The 25629-nt window shown below is 36.8% G+C and overlaps 1 protein-coding gene across 1 annotated transcript; it reads right to left on the reverse strand.

The window, feature by feature from the left end:
• Positions 1–4511: 4511 nt before the first annotated feature.
• LOC125394150 (arylacetamide deacetylase-like 2) lies at positions 4512–25081 on the reverse strand. The gene is made up of 5 exons (XM_087899396.1): positions 24836–25081; positions 19784–20006; positions 18514–18583; positions 16285–16456; positions 4512–5183 (listed from the first exon to the last, which is right to left on the reverse strand). Exons 1-5 carry the CDS (start codon positions 25019–25021, stop codon positions 4581–4583), a joined length of 1254 nt encoding a protein of 417 aa, XP_087755522.1. The 5' UTR covers positions 25022–25081; the 3' UTR covers positions 4512–4580.
• Between the last annotated feature and the right edge of the window lie 548 nt (positions 25082–25629).

Raw genomic sequence — 25629 nt, forward strand, 5'->3', positions numbered from 1 at the left:
AAGATTTCTCTTTTCACTATCTTTTGACAGTTTATTCTAGAAGAGTCTGGAATGTTCGGGTGAAAGCAGCATTCTGGCCCCTGGCATCCACATAACCGAAGAGTATGGAATGTTTGGGTGAAAGGGTCATCCCAGACCCTGTCATCCATATATCCAAAGAGTCTGGAATATTTGGATGGAAACTTCACCCCGTCCCTGGCATCCATAGATCCAAAGAGTCTGGAATGTTCATGTGGAGGCTCCACCTCAAGTTACCCCCCAGCTGCCTCAGTACAGACTCCATTTAATTTGATGTTGGCTGTTGGCTTCCTGTATATTGCTTTTATAATGTTTAGATATGTTCCTTGCATCCCTGATTTCCCGAAAACCTTTACCATGAAGAGGTGTTGGATTTTGTTTAAAGATTTTTCACCATCTAATGATATAATCATATAGTTTTCTGGATAGACATCATATGCCAAAATTAAATCAAGACCAGGTGAACAATTTAAATAGACACATAACCTGCAAGAGAGACAAAGCAGTCATCAAAAACTTCCTAATCAAAACAAGCCCAGGGCCAGATGGTTTCAGAACACAATTCTACCAGTACTTCAAAGAAAAGCTAATACCTATACTCCTACACTTGTTCCACATAATAGCAACAGAAGGAATACTGCCAAAGTCTTTTTATGAGGCTACAGTTACTCTGATACTGAAACACACAAAGACTCAAACAAGAAAGAGAATTACAGACCAATCTCACTTATGAACATCCACGTAAAAATACTCAATAAAATACTGGCAAACAAAATCCAAAAACACATAAAAAAAATCATCCACCATGATCAAGTTAACTTCATCCCAGAAATATAAGTATGGTTCAACCTATGAAAATATAATACTTTTATTAATTTCTTGAGACTCTCATAATCCATTTTGATCACACTAATCCCTTACTCCACCTCTAATTGCTCTTAGATCCACAACCAAATTCTGACCCAGCTTTATGTATTCTGTTTTGTTTTGTTTTTAATAACTCACTAGGTCCAATTTTTGCAACCCAAAAACCCTTCATGTGTGGAGCCATCCACTGACACATAGTCAAGCTACCAGGGACCACATGCTCTAAATAAAATATGTTCATCCTTGTAGCATTCTTCCGTCAATAGATTCTTAGCTAGAGCTATGGTGTTGAGATCCTTTTCCACTTACACAGGAAAATATTTACTGACTTGCTCTTGTTCATAACATTTGTGCTATTATTTTACACATGGTCATTTATAAATCTCAAGGTAGCATCTTCTTCCAAAAAGAATTTTTCTATATGCTTATCAAAAATTACTATGTAACTAGAAATCTGAAAATTATTTCCTGTCTGCCAAAGTAAATAATGTAAGAAATTTTTTGTCAGTTCTGGTTTACAGTTATTTGATTAGTGACCCTTTTGTTTTATAAATTTAAGAACAAAAGATTGTTGTGGATGTTTTAAATTCACAGTTATCATGAGTAAAACTAAAAATACAGGAACAGTAATTAAGCTTTCCTGGTTTGCCTATAACAATTTACTGTTAAAATGCCAAAGAAGAATTACATATGATAAGGTCAGAGAGACCAATATCAGGTTACTGTTAAGGTGACAAAAGTGTCAAACTACAGAGAAAGAAAATTAATAAAAGTAATGAGAATAAGGGTTGTTTATCAACTGAATTCACAGATAGTCATAATTTTCCAATTTGCTCAGCTTTAAGCAAAAGTACAAACAGGAGAAAACAACCATTTGGAAACAACAGCGATACCAAGACATCAGAAAATTTGACAATGATTTTAGCGCCTCCCAGTGGAAATGCAGTTACTTATGCCATTGTTGGTACTGACAGAGCTGTAGGTGCCATAACAGAAGCAAGTATGGCCTACATATATATCATCAGCTCAGATGGCTTCCTACGTCAAGCATGCAGTAGGCTAACGATACACTTCAAAATAGGAAAACAATACTATGAATAACTCTAGTTCCCATATAGAGTTGGCTAGGTATCATCTTGGATTAGGAACCATTGTCTAAAAGAGAATGAAGTTTCAGCTTTTTAAAAATTAAACTATATATAATCAAGTCTCCTGTAAACCCTAAAATGGCTCCCGTAGTTGAAATATATTGTTCCCTGATCCCATATTCATCCTACCTGCCTCCCACCCCCCATCCCCGGCCACCAAGCTTTCCCCGTTCCTCCCCTACTCCCTTCTCTCTAGCCCTCTCCCCCTCCATCGACCCTCCCACCCCCCCATGCACCCGAGGTTACCTGGGACTCTTGTCTATTTCCTACCTCCTGGTGGATAGCTAAATAATCTTCATCAGGTTCATCTTCTTATTTAGCTTCTCTAGGATCACGAATAATAGGCTCAAAGACCTTTAATTATGGTTAGAATCCACTTATGAGTGAATACATACCGTGTTCCTCTTTTTGGGTCTGGCTTACCTCACTCAGTAAAGCGTTTTCTATTTCCATCCATTTGCATGCAAAATTCAAGATGTCATTGTTTTTTACCGCTGAGTAAAACTCTAATGTGTATATGTTCCACGCCTTTTTTAACCATTCTTCTATTGAGGGGCACCTAGGCTGTTTCCAGGTTCTGGCTATTACAAATATGGGATCCCAGGTCCAAGGAGAAATCCCCCAGATTGTTCTCTGGACAGAGGAGAGGGTGCCTGATTCAGCCGTGGCCCATGACCATACTGATGTATATTTTGCTTATCACCATAGATCCTTCGTCTGGCGAAGGACGGCTATGCAGTCGGAGGCCCACATTGGAGCAACGGATTGAGCCCCCCGAGGTCCGGAGGGGGAGCGGAAGGAGGAGGAACATGAAAGACGAAATCAGTACTGCGAGGGATGCTATCACCCACTGATACAAGGGAACGGATCTGATGAGAATTTACCAGGGCCAGTAGGACTGGGACTGAACGAGGACGTGATCTAGCCAGATTCTCGGAATTTGGCCGGATTCTCTGACTGTGGCTGGCCCGGGGTCTTTCTGAAAAGCCATTGACTATGACACTGGGACCTGTTTCCTCTGCATATGCTGGATTTTGGGGATCCAGTCTGTTTGGACGCTCGCCTTCCTGGACCTGGAGGGAGGGGGAGGGAGCTGGAGCTTCCCACAGGGCAGGAAACCCTGACTGCCCTGGGGGACGGAGGGGAAGGAAGGGGGGAGTGGGGGGAGTGGGAGGGTGTTGGGAGGGGGGGCGGAAATGGAAACTTTTATAATTTAATAAAATTTACTAAAAAAAAAAAAAAAAAAAATTAAACTATAATTGCCTAACATCAGCTTCCATTTTCTCCCTGAAATCCATACTTCCCATATTCCCTCTTAAATTGCACACACACACACACACACACACACACACACACACACACACACACGGTTAAATATATAAAGACAATCTGCTAAGTTCTTTTAGTGTTACTTCCACATATGTGATTCTAGGGCTAACAACTTGATATCAGATAGCCAACGAGGAGCTTCACACCTGTTGTTGAATATTGTTTTAACTATGTAAAGGTGTGTTACATTTGTTTATGCTGCATCTGTTTAACCATGTAAAGTAGTGTTGCATTGGTTTTACTTTGCCTGTATAAGACACCTGATTGGTCTAGTAAAAGACTGAATGCTCAAAGACTAGGCAGTAGAGGGATAGGTGGGACTGGTGGGCAGACAGAATAAGTAGGAGGAGGAATCTAGGCTCCAGAGAGAATGAGGGAGAAAGAAAGGGACATGCCCAGGTTCTGTCAGTCAGGCATCTGCCAGCCAGATAGAGAGGAAGCAGGAAGTAGGACTTACAGAATTTAAGAAATTTGAAAAGCCTCAAGGCAAAATATAGGTCAAGAAAAACAGTTAAGCTAAGTTATAAGAGCTAGTGGGAGAAGGATAAGATAATACCAATATAATAAGTCTCCATGTTGTGATTTGGGGGCTGGCAGTCCAAGAAAGCCTGCTTCACTTACCTGGCTTGATCTTACTAAAGTTTAAAGAAGGTCCCAATATTTAAGCTTTGGGACAATTTGTGGTGAAGATGTTAACCTTGGTGCCCAGTACACAGAAAAGTATATTAGTAAGTAATAAGCAGTAAATAGACTTCATGCACAGTGAGTGAAATACTGCTCTAATTCACAATGGCAAATTGATTTTTTGTATGAACAACACACAACTAAAACATGTGACTGAAATACAGTTTAATGATCACTCCAAACAAATGCAACTACAGTGTTTCGACCTCCTCATTCACCATCCAATTCTTGTCACTGCCTCGAATCTCCCGCCCTTTTGGATATAACGGTACTCACATGTCAGTACTGAGCTATTAGGTTTGATTTCCCAGAGAGTATCTATCTACTCGTGGTATTAAAGAAGATCCAATTTATCGAATTGTAAATTATCAAAATTAAGTAACTTCCCAAGTATACTAAACCATATTTATTCTAACTTAAAATTAGGTTTATCCAAAGTTCAAACCATGTTTAAACAACTCTTTAATTTTAAAATACTTTAAATTATAACCTTTAGGTAGCATTGCTAGCTAACTGATTATATGTGCGATTGATTTATAGATTTTCTTGTAGCCAACTTATATACTTATCTATTATCCTCAAACCTGAATGTAAATACATGGGTGCTGTGGAAAATGATATGGCTCCATGGATTGCATCCTCTATGTGGTCATGTGTAACTGGAACTCCTGCATTTCTGAGTCGGGTGACATAAATAAGTCCATCATCTCTTAGGATGTCATATTCACATGTGATGACATAAGTTAATGGCAAATTTTGTAACTGGGAGTCATTGACTAACAAAGGTGACAATCTTTTATCCGAAAGTAATGAACACAAAGTATTCACTTTTCCAATAATGGGCTCCCTATAAACATGGTTCTTTTTATACTTCTCAGGAAGGAAGTGACTCCAGTTAACAAACTTGAACAAGTCTCTTGATCCTTTGGGCATGTGTTCATTTCTCAGTATTGCATTTAGCAATTCTTTCTCTTTTGTGAAATATTGCATTGACAACATAATTGCTAACTTCCTTGACAAAAAGGGACCGTTTTCATTCTCTTGATAAGATGGCATCCAAGTATCAACTGCCTGTAGTCCAGGGTATATCATGGCTTGTGCCTTAATTTTATTTCTGTATTCTGGATCATCCTGTAGCTGTAAATAAAACACATGATGAGTGTTAATGAGTCAATATCTTTAATGAAAAAAAAAGAATTAGTAACTTTGTTTTAATGTCCTAAGGTAAATAAATTTATTAAACTAAAATAGTATCTGAGTATTACTCTCATAACATTTACTCATGGTTTGAAAAATGAGACTCTCACCTTCTTCATACTTGGCAGTCAAAAAAGACCATGAGCTGGAGAATCCTACTAGAGATGGAAGAATGGCTATATTTAAAAATACTTTTAGTTTTTGCTGACAAGTAGTTTTTTATCTATCTATCTATCTATCTATCTATCATCTATCTATCTATCACATACTGTACTGCTGTATTAGCCTCCCATGTGGTTTTAACCTAGGCATGTGTCATCATGCCCAGTTTGCTTATGTTGACATTCAGAAATCTACAATAGCAGAAACAATAAATATAGTAAAACAGCATGTCGAAAACCCATTCAGATGGAGCATGTTGTTGTTACACGTTGCAAACAATTCTATCATATGCCTTACCTTTAGCTGCTAGTATTATAATATGACAGAAAACACAAAGATTAATTTACAAAAGTCAGAAGGGCAGAAGAAAGTAAAGGACTGCTTCGTGTGTAATCTGTCTCTACTGGAAACAGGAAGAGTCCAGAGTTTGAAGTCATAAGAAGATCCTTTCTTTTCATGTCCTAGTTAGCACACTGAAAGAGAGACCTTGCAGTGGGCCCTGGCAGTGTGTGTGCTTCTATAGCAGAGTGCCGCATGCCCAATTGTCTCTGCAGCCCTCCACAGGAAGTTCAGGATCTGCTGTGTGCAAGGTCATGCCCCCATCAGAAAGTGAATTTATATGAAATGAGAGGGCTAGTTGAAATCTCAACAGTACATCACAAAGAAAGAATCTGACCAACTTCAAAATGAACAACACACCATAGGTACAAAGTCTTTAGCCCGGCAGTGTAGCACATGCCTTTACCCCCAGCACTCAGAGGAAGAGGTGGGTGGATCTCTGTGAGTTCAAGGACAACCTGGTCTACAGAGCAAGCTCCAGGACAAGATCCAAAGCTACAGAGAAACACTGTTTCAAAAAGCCAAAAAGAAGAAGAAGAGAAGAAGAAGAAGAAGAAGAAGAAGAAGAAGAAGAAGAAGAAGAAGAAGAAGAAGAAGAAGGAAGAAGAAGAAGAAAAAGAAGTCCTGTAAGTTCAGAAGGAAAAGGAATAAAGTTTTCCAGCTCCTCTTCCCAGTGGCTTTAGGCTGATAATTTTCCAAATAAAATGCAGAAAGTTGAGAGAATAAGCAGCAGTGAACACAACAGTAAAACTGAGACTGAGCCAAATAACTCTTCCACATATAAACTGGCATAGTCTCCAGTTGAGTGAATGCCTGCAGGTGATCTTCCATATAAAAAGATGAATAGTCCCCAGTTGAGTCAACGCCTATGGCTGGTGCTTAAAGCAGGGAGATTTATACAGTTTAAACTTTCCATGGTTCTCAAGGTATAGGAGAAACTTATTAATTAAGTGAAATCTGGGGAGACGGCTCAGTTGGTAAAATCTTTGCTAGAACAAGTCCATGGACGGAAACCCAAAAAGAGACCTGGGTATAATGTCAGCCTAGCCCCCAGTGCTAGGGTGAAGAAAGATAAATCTGACCTCACTGATCATTTAATCTGATAAATAATACGGTAAGGTCCAGGGACAGTGGAAATACTTGTGTGAAAAAGTATGATTTTCAAGGCCAAACTGGTTTGCTGGAAAATTCCAGGCTCAAAAAATTACACAGTGAGACTCTATTTTGGAAAGAAAGGGGGAAAAAAGATAAAAAGTAAATGAGGGAACTGATGACTTCCACATGCTTACCACACTTATGTACACACAATGGTAAACATACAGACACACACATACTCACATGAATGTGGATTCACACAGAAACAAACAAAAGACAAGAAAAAAGATGAATCAAATTTAATTAAATTAGGAGAGACCATTGGCTTTCTCGGGAATACTTCAAGCTCCACAGACTTTAAATCAAAAGAAACAAAGACACACCAGTGCATTTATGAGTTAGAAAATAGAAAAGAACCAAGGTAGAGATGAGTGCTGGGGAACTACAGGTATCTCTAGCACTATCCTGAGCCACGCAGTTACTTCTTCAAATACAAATATATGGGGATATTTGTCTTTATCTCGAATTCCTTCCTAAAACTACTGTCCTTTACTATGATAAACCCCCAAATAGTGGCTCCTAGTGTACTAAAACACTCCCAGAATATCACCTACAAATCCCCCAGAAGCTCTGGTGAAAAGGCCCTTCACTTAAGGGTCCTTCCTAAGCGAGAGAAGAGTACTGGGAGACATCTCACTACCTGATCTTGTTATCTCTGTGGACACCGGAGCAGTAACAACAAAAGTTTCATACATTGAGAAGCCAGAAGGACCGTGGGCTCTATCTTGGTCAAAGGGGTCCAGATGGGAGACATCTTAGCAAAACCATTGCCTTTTTCAACCTTTCGCATCTCACAGCAGCATTTATAAACAAATATCATTTGGCTGCTGTTGCTCCTTCCTCAGCATTCAAACAATTCAAAGAGAACATAATATACAGTATCCAGACTCTCTGTTTATTTTTCAACTTTACAAGGCTTTATTTTTATCTCTATTTTTTATTTTTAATTTTTGGTTTTTTGAGACAGTTTCTCTGTGTATATTTGGCTGTCCTGGAACTCCCTCTGTAGACCAGGGTGTCCTTGAACTCACAGAGATCTGTATGTCTCTGCCTCCACAAGTGTTGGGATTAAAGGCATGTACCACCATGCTGTGAACTCACAGAGGTATGCCTGTCTGTCTTCCAAGTGTTGGGATTAAAGTTGTGTGCCACCACACCCAACCTCTCTCTCTCTCTCTCTCTCTCTCTCTCTCTCTCTCTCTCTCTCTCTCTGGACTTTAACCTTTTTCTTTTCTCTCCCAAGCATGCATATATTTTTTAACACATTATAAAATATTTAGAGGTTTTCTTCATCTTTGAATCTCTCTATACTGTATATCTCTCTTTTTCTCACCACGTGAGTCTTTAATTTGCTAAGCAATATTGAGAGGATTAAAGCCATGCCTTTGATGGCTTGATCCAGTTCATTTCTTAGTTTTCTATCGCCACAACTCTATGGTGTTTAAAGGTCCCTGCCACCAAGCAAGCAGCAGCAGTCTGCTCACAAACCACATTCAAAGGCTCTGTAACCAGACCTCCTACCTGAAAGAGCCAGAGTTTGTGCTGGCAGGACAACCCAGAAAACGAGCATTTTAAAATGGTGTGGCTTTTTTCCTGCTATGGCTGAAAACCAAAAAGCATGCAGTTAACTAACCATCAAGACCATTTAAGTGTTTTGTGGCAGGGCCTCTAAAAGAGCTGCAAGGTTTTACAGCTAAAGCTGAGTCAGGAAGCCTCTCTTAATTGACACACATTTGCCTCCAGAAATCAGAGCCCACCTGAGAAAATGCTGCTTTCAATAAGCTGTGCTTAACTCTATTCTTTTTTGTCTAGAATTACTTACCAAACTCTCTCGGGCTTTATGTGGATGCGGTTGTCCATGTCACACCCATGCTTTGGAGCGAGAGTGGTTACTGTTACCACAGAGTCAATGTGGTGTTAAATTTTGTATAAACATGGAGACCCTCTCTCCCACTGCCCTTGCCCTACAACTTCAGAAGGAAAACCACTGCGGTTAGATCACTATCCTCTGCCTCCTCAGTTAGAATAGTCAGCTCATGCAAAGAGGTGTATAGTAACCACTGTGTCATAAATTGCTTGAATTATTTCTAGACTTTTCGTGAAGGTGCCTTTATAAATTTTAGTAGACACTCCAAGGATTGGAGAAGCAGGAGAGGCAAAGGGTTAGCAGAGATTCCTCATGCCTCCCTCTGTGACAGACAAAGCAGCATGGACAGAATGGCAGCATGCCAGGAGATGGCCTGCTCGTTGGCAGTATCAGAGCAGGTCTTAGCTATCCAGAACCAGCTAGAATCGTTTTGTCGTAACATAGAGGAATGGAAAGAAACAAGGAGGAGAGAAGGAGGGATAGATTAATCTAAAATATCCCATTAGCCTTAATTGTTGCTGGTGTGCAACTTAACACATTTTGTCACAAATAGATTAATACTAATAGCCATACATCCACCCCTATACTGACTGCTAATCTAGAATCCAATGTCTTCATTGGATCTATCTTATTTCATGACTTAAGCAAAATTTAATCTTCTTCAGTTACATGGAATAAAAAATGTCCAAAGAAAATCATTCTATACCAGTCACAATCATGGGGTTGTTAGTCTGTTAACAATTTTTATAGGTATTCCAGTATATTTTTAATTTTACCCATAAGCATGCACATGTATGTTTGTGTATGCTAACACCCAAGCAAGAAAATCACTTCTAAACTCACAGAGCATTCAATACACCTCAATTCCAATGCCCCAAATGTTCAATTTCCATCTTATATTAAAGACTACAAATAGTACTATGATTTGAAAATACATGCAGTATTGGACTGGAGAGATGGCTCAGTCACCATCACTGACTTCTCTTCCAGACAACCTGGTTTCTCTTCCCAGAGCCTACATTGCCTCTTACAACTGTTGCAGCTCCAGACAGGAGAGTCAGAGCCCACTTCTGGCCTCTGAAAGTACTACATGGAAGTATGAATCAATTAACACTTTTTTAAGTTTCTTATGCTTGGCCGAGGTGATTATTGAATCAGAAAAACAGTATTTGAAAAGAAGTAGTAGCTTTTGACAAGTATGCCTTGGGGTTCATATAGAAGGTGTGGTTAAGTTAAGTGTACTCATCCTGGTGCCACACAAAGTCATTGGAGAAAGTCAGGCATTCAGGGAAGGAAAAAGCAGTTATTGAGCCACATGAAAACACTTCCCAGAATGAACAGTGCCTCCTGGAAAGTGAGCATATACAAGCAAGCATTATTCTCCCTGTATACAAATTGATTGAAAGTAAATGATTCGACAAACTGAGAGTATTATTCCTTTGAAAACAAGTTAAACTGGTTTGCAAAGGACAAAACAGAGATGAGATACCATAACTCATAATTCTACCTTTGTGTAGACAAGTTTAAATTGTTTAATTAATATTTCCTTCTTAATTCCAGATACAAAAATTATGTCACATTCAACAATATGCCTCCTCATTCTGAAACTCATAAAAAATTACAATTAAGCCACATGAAACTAGTGAACTTGAAGATTTAAGTAAAAGATTCATAATACTCTTCCCTAGTGAAATGATCCATTTTTAATTCAACATTTTTTAGTTTATATTATAATTATACTTTTCTTTCTTCCCCCTTTTCCCTTCAAACCATCCCTTATACCATGCCTTGCACTGCTTCAAAATCATGACCTATTTTTTCATATTTAATCCCTAATATTTTATATTAGTTTTCAGCCACATGGTTTACAATAGTGTCATAACATTTTTTTGTTTACTGTTGGTTCATTAGAGATTATTTTGTGTGGCATGAGCAGCCAAAGGCTTGTTGATATTCTGCTTGCAGAAAGACTACATACTTGCTTGGAAGTCCAGATGCCATAATTTAAAATAACGTCTCTTATATCAACTTCTATGCAACTGAAATTAGTAGAAGAGTAGATCATGCAGATCAGACGAGGAGCTGATGTGTGTTTCACCCATGTTGGCATGTAAAACTCACAATAGCAATGTCATCTCATACAATATTTAATTCTATTCCATTTCACACTTGGCATTATTCTCTACACTTTTAAAGTCCACTTCTGAGTCTATGCTATAGCTCTGAATGTGGGATGTTAAAAAACTGGAGGTCCTATAGATGCAACAACCTCAGCTCTCAATGAAACAAGAACTTACTTCAAATGAAGAAGCAGCAGCAAGTAAACCTATCACAGTCTTTATTCCTTATGTGACTCCTCTAATTTAACCACTTATAGTGCAAACAAAGACAGTAAGAAAATGGGCCAACCATAGTTTCTTTTAAAACCTATCCTTTTTATTCAACAGTAAGCTTAAAGTCTAGATGTTGTTGTAATGTGAACATCCATCATGTAATAGCAATACCATAATAGTTCTATTAGTGACCTAATTTATGTTCCATTCCACTCCTCTTCTAAGAACAAAATACATATCCAAACACAAGTCATAAACACTGGTGGTTCTGCATGTAAGATGAAGTACTTTAATTGTGTGATTGGCCACTGTGGGGTTGGGGATGTGTATTGGCAGTTGAAGTGCTTGCTTCACCAAGCTTTAGAACCCAAGTTTGGTTCTCTAGTTACATGACAACCAGGCATGACTGCAGTCTGCAGTTCCAGGCTGGGAAAGCAGAAACAGCATCATCAAAGGAAGATGGCTAGGAAGAAGCTATAACAGTGAGACCTGAATTTGACTGAAAGACCTTTCCTCAACAAATAAGATAAATACACAACAGAAGATGATTTTTAACATCAATCTGCCTCCGTGTGCATATGGGAAAACACAAGAAAAAGCATATGAAACACCCTACACCACAGACACACACTAACACATTTACACACTTTTAAAGGCCATTATACATAACATAAGCATAAATCGACATTTTATAATGTCTGTTTAGGACCTTTTGGGATGCTGAAAATCACCATGTGTTGTGCAGATGATTGTTTCTCTGATTCACCTCTACCTTCACTTTGTCTACTCTATTTCTCACATTAATCTCATAATACACCTCGAGTTCCTTGAAGCAGTACACAAAACTGTGTTACATTAACAAACAGCTATACCCTTAGTCAGTATCTAGTCTATCAGAGCAGATCAGCTTGTGTTTGAAAGAATAAGTTTAGAGCCTGTCCTGTGTTAGTTTGAGTTTTGGCTTCATAGCATAAAAATGCTATACATTGGGCTACATACCCAGTTCTGTCAAGCTTCGGCTTCCTGGTCTTTAAAATGGGGATTATATCAGTAAACATAATGTATTGTTTTATTTAATTCAAACTTTTTTTTGAGTATTTCATTTGTACACCTTACCGCTTCCAACTCCTCCCATGCCTCCCTTTCACTGCCTGGGATTTATGACCTCTTCTTCTTTAATTATATTATCTTTCTGAAAGATATTTTAGTTTGACAAGAGAAACAATCAGCTTCACTTCATTCTTGTTGGGTAGCACACAAGATCTCATAAGGGTTAGAAAGGGAAGAAGAATGATAACATTAAATTAAAATAAAAATGTAAATTTAAAAACCTTATCTCTAAAAACCACTAAAGACAATCAAAGATTATACTGTAACAGTTGAATATCTTAGTAGTTTTGGAAATGAAATAGACCCGACATAGAGAAAATCATCTGATGAAGTCAGTAGTGTTCTAAAGATACACCTCAGATGAAGCTCAGTATCTTTGGTCAATGCATGTAATTATGAGTGAAAAAGGAAAATATTCTGCAAAATTAATTAGCAAATGCTATTAATAGATTTCTTTTAAAATAACTAAAATTATATCTTTTTTTCTCTTTTCCCAGTAAAAAGTATTTTAATTTGCTGTTAATGACAAGCATGTTGCAGAGCTGGAGAAATGGCTGAGTAGTTAAGGGTACTTGATGCTTTTGTAGGGAAGCCAAGTTTAAGTCTAAACACCTACATGGTGGCTGAAAATAGTCAGAACCTCCAATTTCTGCAATTTCTCATCTTTCTGGGCATTGTATGCGCATGGTGCACAGACATACATGCAGTCAAAAACACTCATACACATAAAAGAGATAAAGTTAAGTAAAATATTTAAAAGAAAAAATAAAAAAGAAAGCAATGTTGCATTTATATGTTTAAAAAAATTAAGAACATTATAAATGTGGTTATCTACTTTCCTGTAAAAGAAATTGAACTACAGATATGCTTAGGATTCTAGTGTCAATGAATATTGTTAAATTCACTTAGCAAATAATATGTCTTAAACATCATTAAGTTTTCGATTTCACAAAGTCTCACCGCTCTCCAAGGAACTATTGTTAGTTGATACTCCTGGGAAAGGGATAGTTGGGTTTCTTTAAGGATGTGGCTTCTGGTGGCTAGTCCACACTCTAACACACAGCCAAACATCAAGCATGTACGGGCAGCACAAACTGTACTTGATGGATATCCCCATTAGCTTTTTTCAGCTCAGCACAAGCTAAACTTATGTGAGAAGAGAGAGCTATTTGGATTATGCCTCTGTAACACTGTTCTATGGAAAACCTGTGGGGCATTTTCTTAACTAATGTTTGCTATAGGAGAGCCCATTCCATGTGAATGACAAACTCCTGAGGCTGTGCTCCTAAATATAATAGAGCAGTCTGAGCAAGCAATGAGTATCAAGCCAGTAAGGAGTACTCCAGAAGTTTGAAAACCTCTTAGACGCTATCAGGGGCATTCATGTGAAATTTTTAATTAAGAACCACTAAAGTGAAACTTTTGGTTTCCTGGGACAATCAATACTGATTTCTTGGGATGAAGAATCAACTGTGATTCAGAAGAGACTAGCACTACTACTGTGTTGTGGAAAAATCTTTTTATCTTTTTGTATATAGTGAAGATGTGTTGCTCTCATTGGCTAATAAGGAGCTAACTCATCAATAACTACACAGGAAGAGGTTAGACAGGAAAACCAGATGAGAGAATGCTGAGAAAAAGAAGGGCAGAATTGCCAGCAAGACATAGAGGAAGCAACATGACCAATAAGGATAGGAGAGATGAGATAATAAACCCAGGAGACAAAAATTAGATTAGTTAAAAATGGGTTAAAGTTGTAAGAGTTAGTTAGGAACAAGCCTAAGCTATTAGTCAAGGTTTCATAATTAATAATAAGTCTCAGTGTGGGGTTGTGTGATATTTTGTTTGTGTTTTGAAAAATAAAGCTTCCCTGGAAATCAGAGGGCAGAGATAGCCACTACTTAACCACAGAAGCTGGGCAGTGGTGGCTCACACCTTTAATCCCAGTACTTGGATGGTAGAAACAGAAAGTGATAAAGTGGGGTAGAGACAGGATCTCTGCCTGTCAGACTGAGCAACAAAAGAGGTAGGAAATAACTGGTGGCTTCTCCTGGGTCTTTGGTCTTCCAGGTTTTTACTCCAATATCTGACTTCAGGTTTTCTTTGATTAAGATGAATTAGATTAACATTTCAGTGTGGTTATTTGGACGCTAGAAGGTAGGACAGAAAATTTCACTGAAACCATTAAGTCCAAATCTTCTGGGAAGTGTTTGCTCAGGATCAATACAAAGCAGTTATAGTCCAGAGGGGGCTAAGGTTCCACCTTCTGCTAGCATCTGAACTTGGAAATTTGTAATTTCCCATGTGGTACCGACTTTTGAAGGAATGAAGGGGTCACTGGGAGCAACCAAGCTTTGGCAGGCACCATGAGGGCCTAGAAATGCTTATGGTGATTGTGAAGCCTCAGTTGAAGCAGAAGCCCTGGGATTGATGGTGGATGGGAGGAGACTGAGTTTTGGAACCATGTATCACAGACAAAGCACCTGAAGAGAGCAAATGAGCCGCTCTTACCAGATGTAGTGAAGACCAAATATTTTGGAGACATCAGTACCATGGTGTTACCAACAAGAACATCAGCAAGTGTGGGATTAAGACAGCCTGAGCCTATGAGACATATTACATGTGCTGTGGCAAGACCTTTGGAGCCTATGTAGTGACCCTGCATTGTCTAATCCAAGTTTTCCTATTTTAGACTTTTGTTTTACTTTGTTCTGAGTGAGACATTGCTCTAATTCTTCCTTCTTGGGATATGAAAGTATTTAATTAATCTATTATTTTATAGGAACCAACAGTAAAAGACTTTGAAATTTTAGAGAAACTGATTATTTTAGAGTGACTGGCCATCAATGTCTTTGAATTTGTAAAACCTGTGGGACTTTCAAAGTTGCAATGTGTTTAATATTGATATAATGATATTAATATGAAAAATTGGGCATAAATAAGAAAGGGAAAGTGACAGTTAAATAATGATGTGTTTGTGCATCAAGTTGACAAGCATTCTGTAGCTCTGGATGGTTTTTCTTTCATTTTATTTTGTCTTTTTGAACCAGGCTAGATTTATTTGAGATAAGGGAACAATAAAGAAAATGACTTTGTAAGATTGGTCTGTGGGTGAGACTATGAAGTATTTTCTAAAGAAGTGATTGATGTGCCCAGCGTGCTGTAGGAGGTTCTACCCCTGTACAGGTAATCCTAGATGATATAAGTAAGCAGGCTGAACAAGCCACCAGGAATAAGTCACTAGACAATATTCCTCCATTGCCTCTGCTTTATGACTCTTGCAGTATGTTCTTAAGAAATGTATTAAAACAGCCTCACTTGCCTGCTCCACAGAGATAAACTCCTCCCACTGCCATGGATTTTCTGCCTTCAGGTACTGTACTGAGTCAAACCATAAGCCCAAGTAACTCATTTTCCATTTACCTTTTTCTTATTAGGTCTTTGAGTCAGAGAGACAAGAAACTAATCAATTTGCATCAAGTACAGTGACACCAAATTCACACAAATTTTATAATTTATCTTTGAAAAACTAGCAATAAAATTTATACTAAATAATCATTCATAGTCATTGCTATATTTTTATTAATTAGTATGATAAGGAAGGCTGGATGGTGTGACTCTATTCCAAATAGCTGGGGACTGATGGGGAGAGATTGCAAGTTTAAGGCATAGCCATATTACAGAACAAATTCAAATTCAGCTTGGGATGCTTAACTAGAGACCAACTCAAGAAGAGCTTAAAAGGAGGTAGTTACATTGTTCCATGGTAGATCATTTGTCTAGTGAGCATATATTCTTAGATTCAGTGCCCACTAAGCACACGTGCACACACACACACACACACACACACACACACACACACACTAGGATTATGAAATTCATATGCAACATCACCTAATTTTTTGACTAAAGTCACATCTAAATCTAAAATCATACAAAAGAATAAACTTATTTTGTTATTTTATATTTTATAGATCATAGTGAAAACATCATTCAAACACAATAACTAAAGTTCTTCCTTTGTGTTAGGACTAAATTGTGCTGGTTTCAATCATACATTACACACATAACATACCAGTTGAATCACTATTCCTGCCAAGGCACCCCCAGAGCTGTCTCCTGAAATACAGATGTGAGCAGGATCCACTCCATATTTTTCAAGAACTTTATCCTGGAGAAAGGACTTGATCACAATAATACAATCTTCAATGGCAGCTGGGAATTGATACTGAGGAGCAAGTCGGTAGCTTTAGAGGTAAATCAAACAAAAAAAGAAACAAATAACTTAAAATACTTATGATTAGGGTCAAGTATATAATTACCTCTAAATTTTACAAGGAGATATATAAATAAAATTTGGCCCTATTTTGAACCTTTAAACCCATTAAATAAACCAAGGCTTACTAATAAATAACTTCTATTTTAAAACAAGACATAGGGTCTGGTTTAAAATATTTTTTTGGTATTAGTCCAGTGAGAAGAAGAATAAGACAGCATGTATTTTCATCCTCAGGAAGCCTGTAACTTCAACAGGCCCTGAATGGAGTTGGTGACTCAAAAGTAATTCATGATAATTGATTAGATTATTCAAGAAATTTAGAAGCAGAAAATCTGAGAGCAAAGTGTTGGTAGTTGCCTTCAATTAGAAGCTTATTAGTCCAAAATTTCACAGAATTGTAGAATTTCATTTTCTAAGCATGAGATTTGAATTAAAATAAACAGTTTGATATATGGATATGTAAGCTATATCAATGAGTACTACTAATATACTGTGATTCTTAAGACAAAATATATCATATCTCTACTCCCTCATCCTCATGCCCCTCTCACTGTGCATAGAGAATCATGTCTCAATTAAACAGTTTCATTTTTTTAACTCTTACAATTAGGATTAGAATTCTTGAATTATTCACAGTTCTATAATAAACAATATTACTCAAATAGTCCTTGTGAATTTTTAAATGTCAAGGTGTGTCTACGTGTTTAAAAATAGCGTATCAACCATGAAACATCAAAATATGATTTTATTTCACAGTGACGAACAGAAGTTGCCTGCAATAATTTTAGAATCCTTAAACTCTACTCTCTTAAAAACTTATGTAAATTATAACGTGATAAAGTTGGTTAAATTATAATGATAAAGACAAACTGACATTACTACTGTAAGTTAGAAATTTCTCAAACATAAATAATTCCACTTGCTTTAAAGCCGTGGCTATGAGCACGACAGTACTGAACCCGCTAGTTTATGCTACTTGACTCTATTATGCTGTCATCAAAAATTCCTTATAATGTTTCAGCAAAAATCCATAATTTTGCAAATCCATTCCTATGCTATAAAATTAGCAGGGGAAAATCAATTTTCACCAACCTCATGATGAGCCTTAACAAGTATAGAATACACCCGAAAGGTCACAAAGCAATAAGCATGTATTTAACTTTCTGGTATACTGTTGAACATTTGAACAAAAGTCATGAATTAATAAGAGCCGCCATTAGAAAGGTTCTTGAAATGTTTGAATGGTCCCAACATTGGTTCTAATTGATATTACTTGGCCTAATAATGACTCTAGCATACATTGACTGCTTCTACCCCTCATGATGTGGGATTTCTCTCTGTATGCTGTCATTACAATTAATGAATAAAGAACTGCTTTGGACCTATAGCAGGGCAGAACTTAGGTAGGCGTGGAAGACTAAACTGAATGCTGGGAGAAAGAAGGGCAGAGTCAGAGAGAAGCCATGTAGCCCTCCTGGAGACAGATGCCAGAATTTTAGCTGGTAAGGCACAGCCACATTGTGAGACAGAGATTAATAGAAATGGGTTAAATTAATATGTAAAGTGTAGCCAGTAAGAAGCTAGAGGTAATGGGCCAAGCAGTGACTTAATTAATATAGTTTCTGTGTGATTATTTTGGAGCTAAGTGGACAGGAACTACGAAGGGGCCTCCTTATTACACACTTAGGTATGATGAATATACACTGTAGGCATATTACCTGCGTAGGCTTTATGTTCTTAAAGCTGCCTCTGCTCTACTGGCAAAGATGTTCACGTCTCTGCTTCTCATGGGAGTCTACCATGGCAAAAAATGAATGCAAAATGGGGCCTTGTTGAGGAAATTTTGATATTATATGGTTAAGAAAAGATTTTTAAACCCAAATTTACTAGCAGCAATCCAGCCACCACTGAGCATTTTACTCAGCATTTTACTGAGCATTTTACTGCGCATTTTACAACTTGTACTGTAAACTAAGCTTAGGTGGGAGGGCAAGGGCACAATAATAAAAATAGCCAGTCTCTTACTCAGGTGCCACCACAACAGCATCAAGTCTGTTGGCTGTCATTCGGTTCACGAAATCATAGGGCCGCATCTCTGAAATGAAAGACATAAATACAGAACAGAGCTGTGTAAATGCTAAGCAATGGAAACCCAGACACATCTATGAATCCTAAGGGAAATTGGAATTGTGATTACTTAATGGAAATCTTGCAGTCAACACTTTGGCCACCACATGTAAGAAAACTACACTGGAGTTAGAAAACCTTCCTTAACTCCTACCCACCAAATCCCTCCTAACCCAGGCCAGAAGAGAAGACTCTTGCTAGGTCACAATGAAAGAAGCTTGCTGTGCCTTGATGACCTGTTTGGGTTCTCTCAGAAAACTTGCTCTGGCTTCCTGTGTTGCTAGCTTCACCTGACTCCAGTTTCACAGCCTGGGGCACTGTGACTGCTCTTGGGCTGCTCATTTCTGCGGCCATTTCCATCCGGGGGAGGCTGTGGCTGAGCTGCACTGAAGGACTACACCAGTCATTGTCGCATAGACAGTGACTGATGAGCAGTGGTGAAGATCACAGTCTTAGAGCTTAAATAGCAACAAGCTATCCTTTCATCGAATTTATATTTTACTTTTCAGGAGAGGAAAATGTTTATGTCTTGACTCTCTCAAAGTAACCATGTCCATACCATAAAATTGGCTCTAAATCAGAACCCTAGAAGTAAGTTGAAGATCATATTATAATCATCATTATAATATTCATAAATTTAGATAGTCACCATAATTAATCTATCTTTAAAGATCTTTTTGTGCTCTCAGACTTTTTAATAAAGGGACTTTAGTTTACCGAAAGCCCAATATACTTCTCAGGATAATTTTTTAAATGATTTTTCCATAATAAGAGGCTTAGGCTTTAAAATAAACTTTAAGTTGCTTTTTTGAACATAAGTGAAAATTTTAATTGTAGTTAAAATCAATCAGCATATTTTTATTTACAATATTTTTACATAAATTAACTATGGATTGAATTTAGTTGTTATATCAGGAAGTAGGGGCAAAAAATAAATTTATTATGATTAAAATCTCAAAAGAAAACAATGCCAAAATTTGTCAGCAAAGAACAGTTAACTTAAAAAGTGAATTTATTATATAAAACATAATGACTACTGTCAAATGCTCAATGGAAAAAATTAACTCATTGCAGGAGAAGGTCTAATAAGATCATGAGATGCATAGAATTCCATTTTATATAACAAAATTGCAATCAAATTAAAACACACATGAAAAAATGCACTTACTGAAGCTTCCTGTGACAAAAGCACCACCATGAATGTAAATGACAGCTGGTCTCTGTCTCTCAGACTTCCTTTTTGGCAAATACAGACGAACAGGAATGTTACTGAACTCTGTGTCAATCACTGTAAGGTTTTCGTCTGATATTGGTTCTATATATTGAGTTTTCGTTATTATGAAGAAAAGATGTTCAAAGTTCATAAGACCCGTATATTCAAATAATGTGGCCTATCAAAACAACATCCAGATGTATTCATTACTTTTTTTATTTTAGCAACTCTAAATTCGCATAAAGATGCAATGGGAAAAAGAGTAGGTGGTGTAATAATGCCATAGTGTGTATAGCACATCCTTCACCAAAGGTGAAATGCACATCTCAGGAGATGGAGAAGAAAGGTACGGAAACACAGAAGGGAAAGATGGCTGAAATACAGTGTCTTCCAAACATGACAAGGCAATGCACTTATCACCTCATAGATGCTCTGGTTATCTGCATGAGATATGCACATGACCAAATCAAATAATATGGAAGCATTCATTGGGGCTTCGTAACACAGGAAGCTACTGACAGTTAATGGCTGCTGGGGATGAGCGGATCAGGTACCTGCAGAGAACTGGAAAGCTGCACTGGCTCCACACAAGGCTCTACATCCACAGGCAGCACTAACTGGACCCAGTGAGTGATGAAAAATATTTTTTAAAAGGGACATGATGTTGTGAGGGCTATGCAAGATGAAGGGTCTGGGAGAAGTTGTAGAATGAATATGATCAAAATGTAGATACACATATAAAGATGAGAGATGATAGATATATATATCAGTAAGTATATATTTTATTTGTATTTTCAAAACAATAAAATAGGGCTGGAGAGATGGCTCAGAGGCTAAGAGCATTGCCTGCTCTTCCAAAGGTCCTGAGTTCAATTCCCAGCAACCACATGGTGGCTCACAACCATCTGTAATGAGGTCTGGTGCCCTCTTCTGGCCATAGAAAGAATGCTGTATACATAATGAATAAATAAATTTAAAAAAAAAAGATTTAAAAACAATAAAATATTAGTCAAGCACAAAGGAAAATAAAATGAGAAAATATTTGCACTAAATATGTAAAGATTATCATCTTTACTTTAGAAAAACATGAAAGTATTGCTAGACTAAAAATCAGACTTATTACATGTCCTAATGCACATACTCTTATTTATACTCTAGAAATCTCAATAAATTCATCTGTAATAAGACATGTATAATAATAGGCCAATCAACATTTCACAATAGATAAGGGACTTGTAAAGAAGGTCCCACACAAACCTCAGGAAATACTGACTCTTAATGGTTGCTGAGATGGGAGATGCCATTTTCAGTGATGTAGACAGCTAGCCTTGTCCTGGTACATAATGCTCCCCCATGTTAAGGCAACATTAAATTAGTGGGGATTCACAAAGAAAACATAAGAGTAGAAAGAGGAAATTTTGAGAACAGTTTCTGCAAGAGAGGTGAATTCATTATGTGAATTTATGAAACTGTCAAACAATAAAAGCTCATTATAAATTTAAAAATCTAAAGCATACAAAAATTGAAATCAAGATAATCTCATTGATACCACAAAATTTTGCTACTGTACTTTTCCTTGGGTTAAGTTCTTATTAGCCTAGTTTTACCTAAAAATTTCAACTGGAAAAAGCCTTTTATGCTTCCTTTCTTTGTTGTCTATTCCCAATATTTTATTTTAATTTTTATTCATTAAATTTAGTTTCTGAGTTTAAAGTTTAGCTGCGTGTGTGTGTGTGTGTGTGTGTGTGTGTGTGTGTACAGGCATGTGTGTATCATATATGTCAATGGGAGCCAGAGAATACATTCAGATATTGAATCGCAGTTTTCAACTTATTTGAGTTAGGGTTTGCTGTTCTTTGCCACTACATATGCCAGTCGAGATAATCCACAAACCTCCAGAGATTCTCATATCCCATCTTCCCATGCCACTATGGAAGCTGTGGGGTCACAGATGGGCACCACTATATGTACTTTTATGTGGATACCGGACTTCCAAACTCATGTTTCCCTAACAAGTGTTTTACCCACCAATCCATCTTCTTTGTCTTCGACTAGTTCAAAATTAGAATATAATGAGTAAACAGGAAATGCATTGTAAGCAACTTTCAAAATTCTAGAATTGTAAAGATACCTGGCTGCTTGGATGGTTACACAAAGTTCTTCTGTAACATTGGGGCATCCATACTCAGCCTACAGGCTAGAGTGTCCTGCAGATTTCTCAGTGAAGTAGAAAATTTAAGGACTGTTCCACTTATTTTTGTAAAGTTTGTTAGTCACTTTCTTCTGTGTCCTCAAAGATGTCTGACAGACTCCTTCATGAAGTAGGAACCTGAAGGACTGTCCCTCCTTGTTTTGAGAAGTTCATCAGTTATTTCCCTGTGGGTCCTGCATGTCCAGTTTATACAGCATACATTCAAACAGTCCAGGCAAGAGCAGTTTCTTGTCCAAATGGCTAGCTTTGTCACACTGAAAGCAAACTCTACAAAGAGTTTGTTTATTCAATGCCCATCATCCTCTTGAAGAAATTGGTGCTGCCAGGAGCAGCTGTCTCACATCCAAAGAATTCTAACTTCTTAAAACATTTTTAATGCCATATTCTGTAGCCCTCTAAAATATTTGGAGAAGATCTATCTTTCCAAAATATAACTTTGTGTATCTAGAAAACCTAACATGTCTATAAATTTGACTACTATAAATGACTGTTTATTGGCATTTCTTAACTGTGTCACACATTTAAATAATTTGCATAAGCACAATACTTTAAACAAGAGTGGAAATATACAAATAGTATAATAAGACATACCTTAAATTTGTATCAGTAGACCAAAATCCATACTAATATAAAATATTTTGGGATTAACAGTTGATTTTTGGATTAAGATAGATTTAATAATCTAAGTTCTTTTCCTCATTTCTATATCATATCCCCTTCTTTTCTTTAGAAATTGACTATGGCCATTAATCACTTATAATCAACCTTCATGAAATCAAACATTTATAAACAGTGTTTTGGAATTTGGGTGTAGTTTTCTATGTTACTTTCTACTGACTAGGGGCACTGATAATCTTATGGGGATTCTAAGAAAATGTAGAATTACATTCAAGTCCTGACTGGGTATTCTGTGTGGTTGGTCCATCTCTTCCAGTAGCCTTGAAGCTGCTGTGGATGTTGAATCACCTGGGCCGTCATCCCCAATGGAGCCCTTTCATAAGGTCTTGATCAACAAAACCATATTAACCTACAAGGAACCCACAGCTTTTCATCTCCTATGGAAACAGAAACAGAACTCCTTCTCCCTCCAAAGCAATGCATCTTCTAAGTTACATTTTACAAATACGTTTATTTTTAACTTTTGTTTTAAAGTTAAGACATTTTTAAAATATTTCATTTGGTTTATTTTGTCAGTACCTCCTTCAATTTTATGTCTCTCAGCAGCTGTCCTTTGCTTTTGAGCAACCAAAAGAATTCAAATTAACACAATAGTATACAGGATCCAGACTTTTTGTGTATTTTTTTATCCTAGACTGGCTTTTTAAATAGTACTCTAACATCTCTTTAAAGACTTTGTGTTTTTTTTAAATTATGTTTTCTATTACTGTCCAGACCCATTTTCTTTTTCTTAAGCCTACTCACATTGTTAAACACATAAAAATATGTTTAGAGGTACTTCAGTCTAGACCTCTTTTTACTGTGTATCTTTCAGCCTTTTCATCTATATTTATATATTTCATAATTCTATATTACATTTGAGGACACAAAAGCCAAATTTTACAATTCTTTGCTTTCAAAATACATTTATATTAATAGATGATAACTATTGTGTCACTTTGGTGATATATGAACTAGTGATATATGTACTACTCAAGGATAAACTAGTGATACATGTACTACTCAAGGATGATGTTGTAACCATTTATAAAATGGTACTTGTCCACGCTCACTTCCCTACTGTTGAGTCAACAACATGAAGCATTAAGAAGCCCAAACCAGGATAACTCAACTAACTTTGGACTCAGAAGTTTAGTTTTACAGTCAGTTTCATACAACCAAAAATCATCTTAGGAGAGTCTCCTCAAGGGACATTCTAAATTATGTTAGCTGGTAAGCATGTTTATGGGGGAAATGTCTTAATAACATTAATTGATATGGTAATACACAGCCTTAAGGTAGGCGGCTCTGTTTCCCAAGTTGGGCCCTGATAGCTAGCTAAATATAATCATGCATGCATTCATTTATCTCCTCTCTTGATTGTTAAAGTTATGGAACATCAATACCATAGCACCCTGACTGTCCTGAAATAATGGCCTATATTCTTTGTTGTGGACTCTCACCTGGCTTTTTACCAGGGTATGTTATCACAGAAACCTGCATGAAAATAGAACAATTATCTAGCTTAGAAAGATTGCCATTCTTCTCCAGCAAAGTAGATGATACTTTATTTTAATATTAACACAGCACTTATATAAACCTGTAATGAAATCACCATCACCATTTAGCTAATTATTAACACACTTAAAATTGATGATGTAAGTCAAATATAAACTTCTTTTGACATTAGAGTACACAATTTTGAGTACAGGGAGTCTAAGAACTACCTAAAAAGAAAAAAAGATACTAAAATAATAGAAGGCTAAAAATGAATCAAAATTTTATGATATGAATGACTTATACATGTGAGTTTAAGAAAACATATGAGCCTTTCTGAAAAGCATCAAATGTATTCAAGTATCTGAACAATGACTCAAGAATTCTTTTAGAAATATTGGTTATTTTTGCTGTCAGTATATACTTACCTTTGGAAGTAACAGTTACAAGCATTATATGTCTTCATTAGACAATAAAGCATATTAACAATTAACTAAAATCTTAACTACATAAACTATAATATTATTTGGTAGGTAAAACATTTAAAAAAAGCAAAGTATCTTTCAAAATACTGACTCAATGACACTTCATGTATATATTTGTAATAAGGCCTCCCAATTTCCCAGGAAAAAATATATTACCGTAAGCGTTGTTATTTTCGTAAGAATATCTATAAATCTCACTTTCCAGGGTTCTTCAATGTTTTCTGGTATGGGCATATAAGTATAATAAGCAAGAATGATACAAGAAAATCCAAAGAGCAGCGTTTTATTCCCCATGATAAAACTCCAAACTTCTCTCTGCTGATAGTCAAATTGCAACCTCATATATAAATCGCTAAACAGTAAGACAAAGGTAGCAGGCCAAGTCTTCCAGACAACACGGCAATAAAGCATCTCATTCACTATTCAGTTCTAAGATCAGGACACTGTTGTAAGAGATAATGCAACTGTGCTTCTTTGTGTAACACCAGGTACCATAAATAATCTATTGAAAATTGGGTCAAGAGTAAAACCATCATGAGGGTATCAAGTTCTTTCACATCAGTGAAGCACATCTTAGTGAGACTCACAGCAGAGCACCAGAAAGGTTAAAATCTTCTTTCTGGTGTCATTTTAACAAAAGTAGTGACAAGAATTTAAAAATAATTTATAAATAACATTTAATCAACCCAAAGGCTAAAGCCTATAGCACAGATTATTTTAAAAAGTAAAATATACTGTGTCAAGTGAGCAGTAGGAAAGCACTAGAAGGCAGGAAACTAAATGCTAGTCAAAATTAAATAAATAATTCACTTAATGAAGAAATATTTGGGCAGTATTAATTACACATTGAAATTAAACTTAGGGAATTCACATAGCTACTTGCATAACCATGAGAATATTATATTATATTAAGCAAACATTTGTAGCGACATTGTATTATCTTCTGCATT

This window comes from Myodes glareolus, chromosome 20, assembly GCF_982192425.1.
Source record: "Myodes glareolus chromosome 20, mMyoGla1.1, whole genome shotgun sequence".
In the NCBI taxonomy this organism is placed as follows: domain Eukaryota; kingdom Metazoa; phylum Chordata; class Mammalia; order Rodentia; family Cricetidae; genus Myodes; species Myodes glareolus.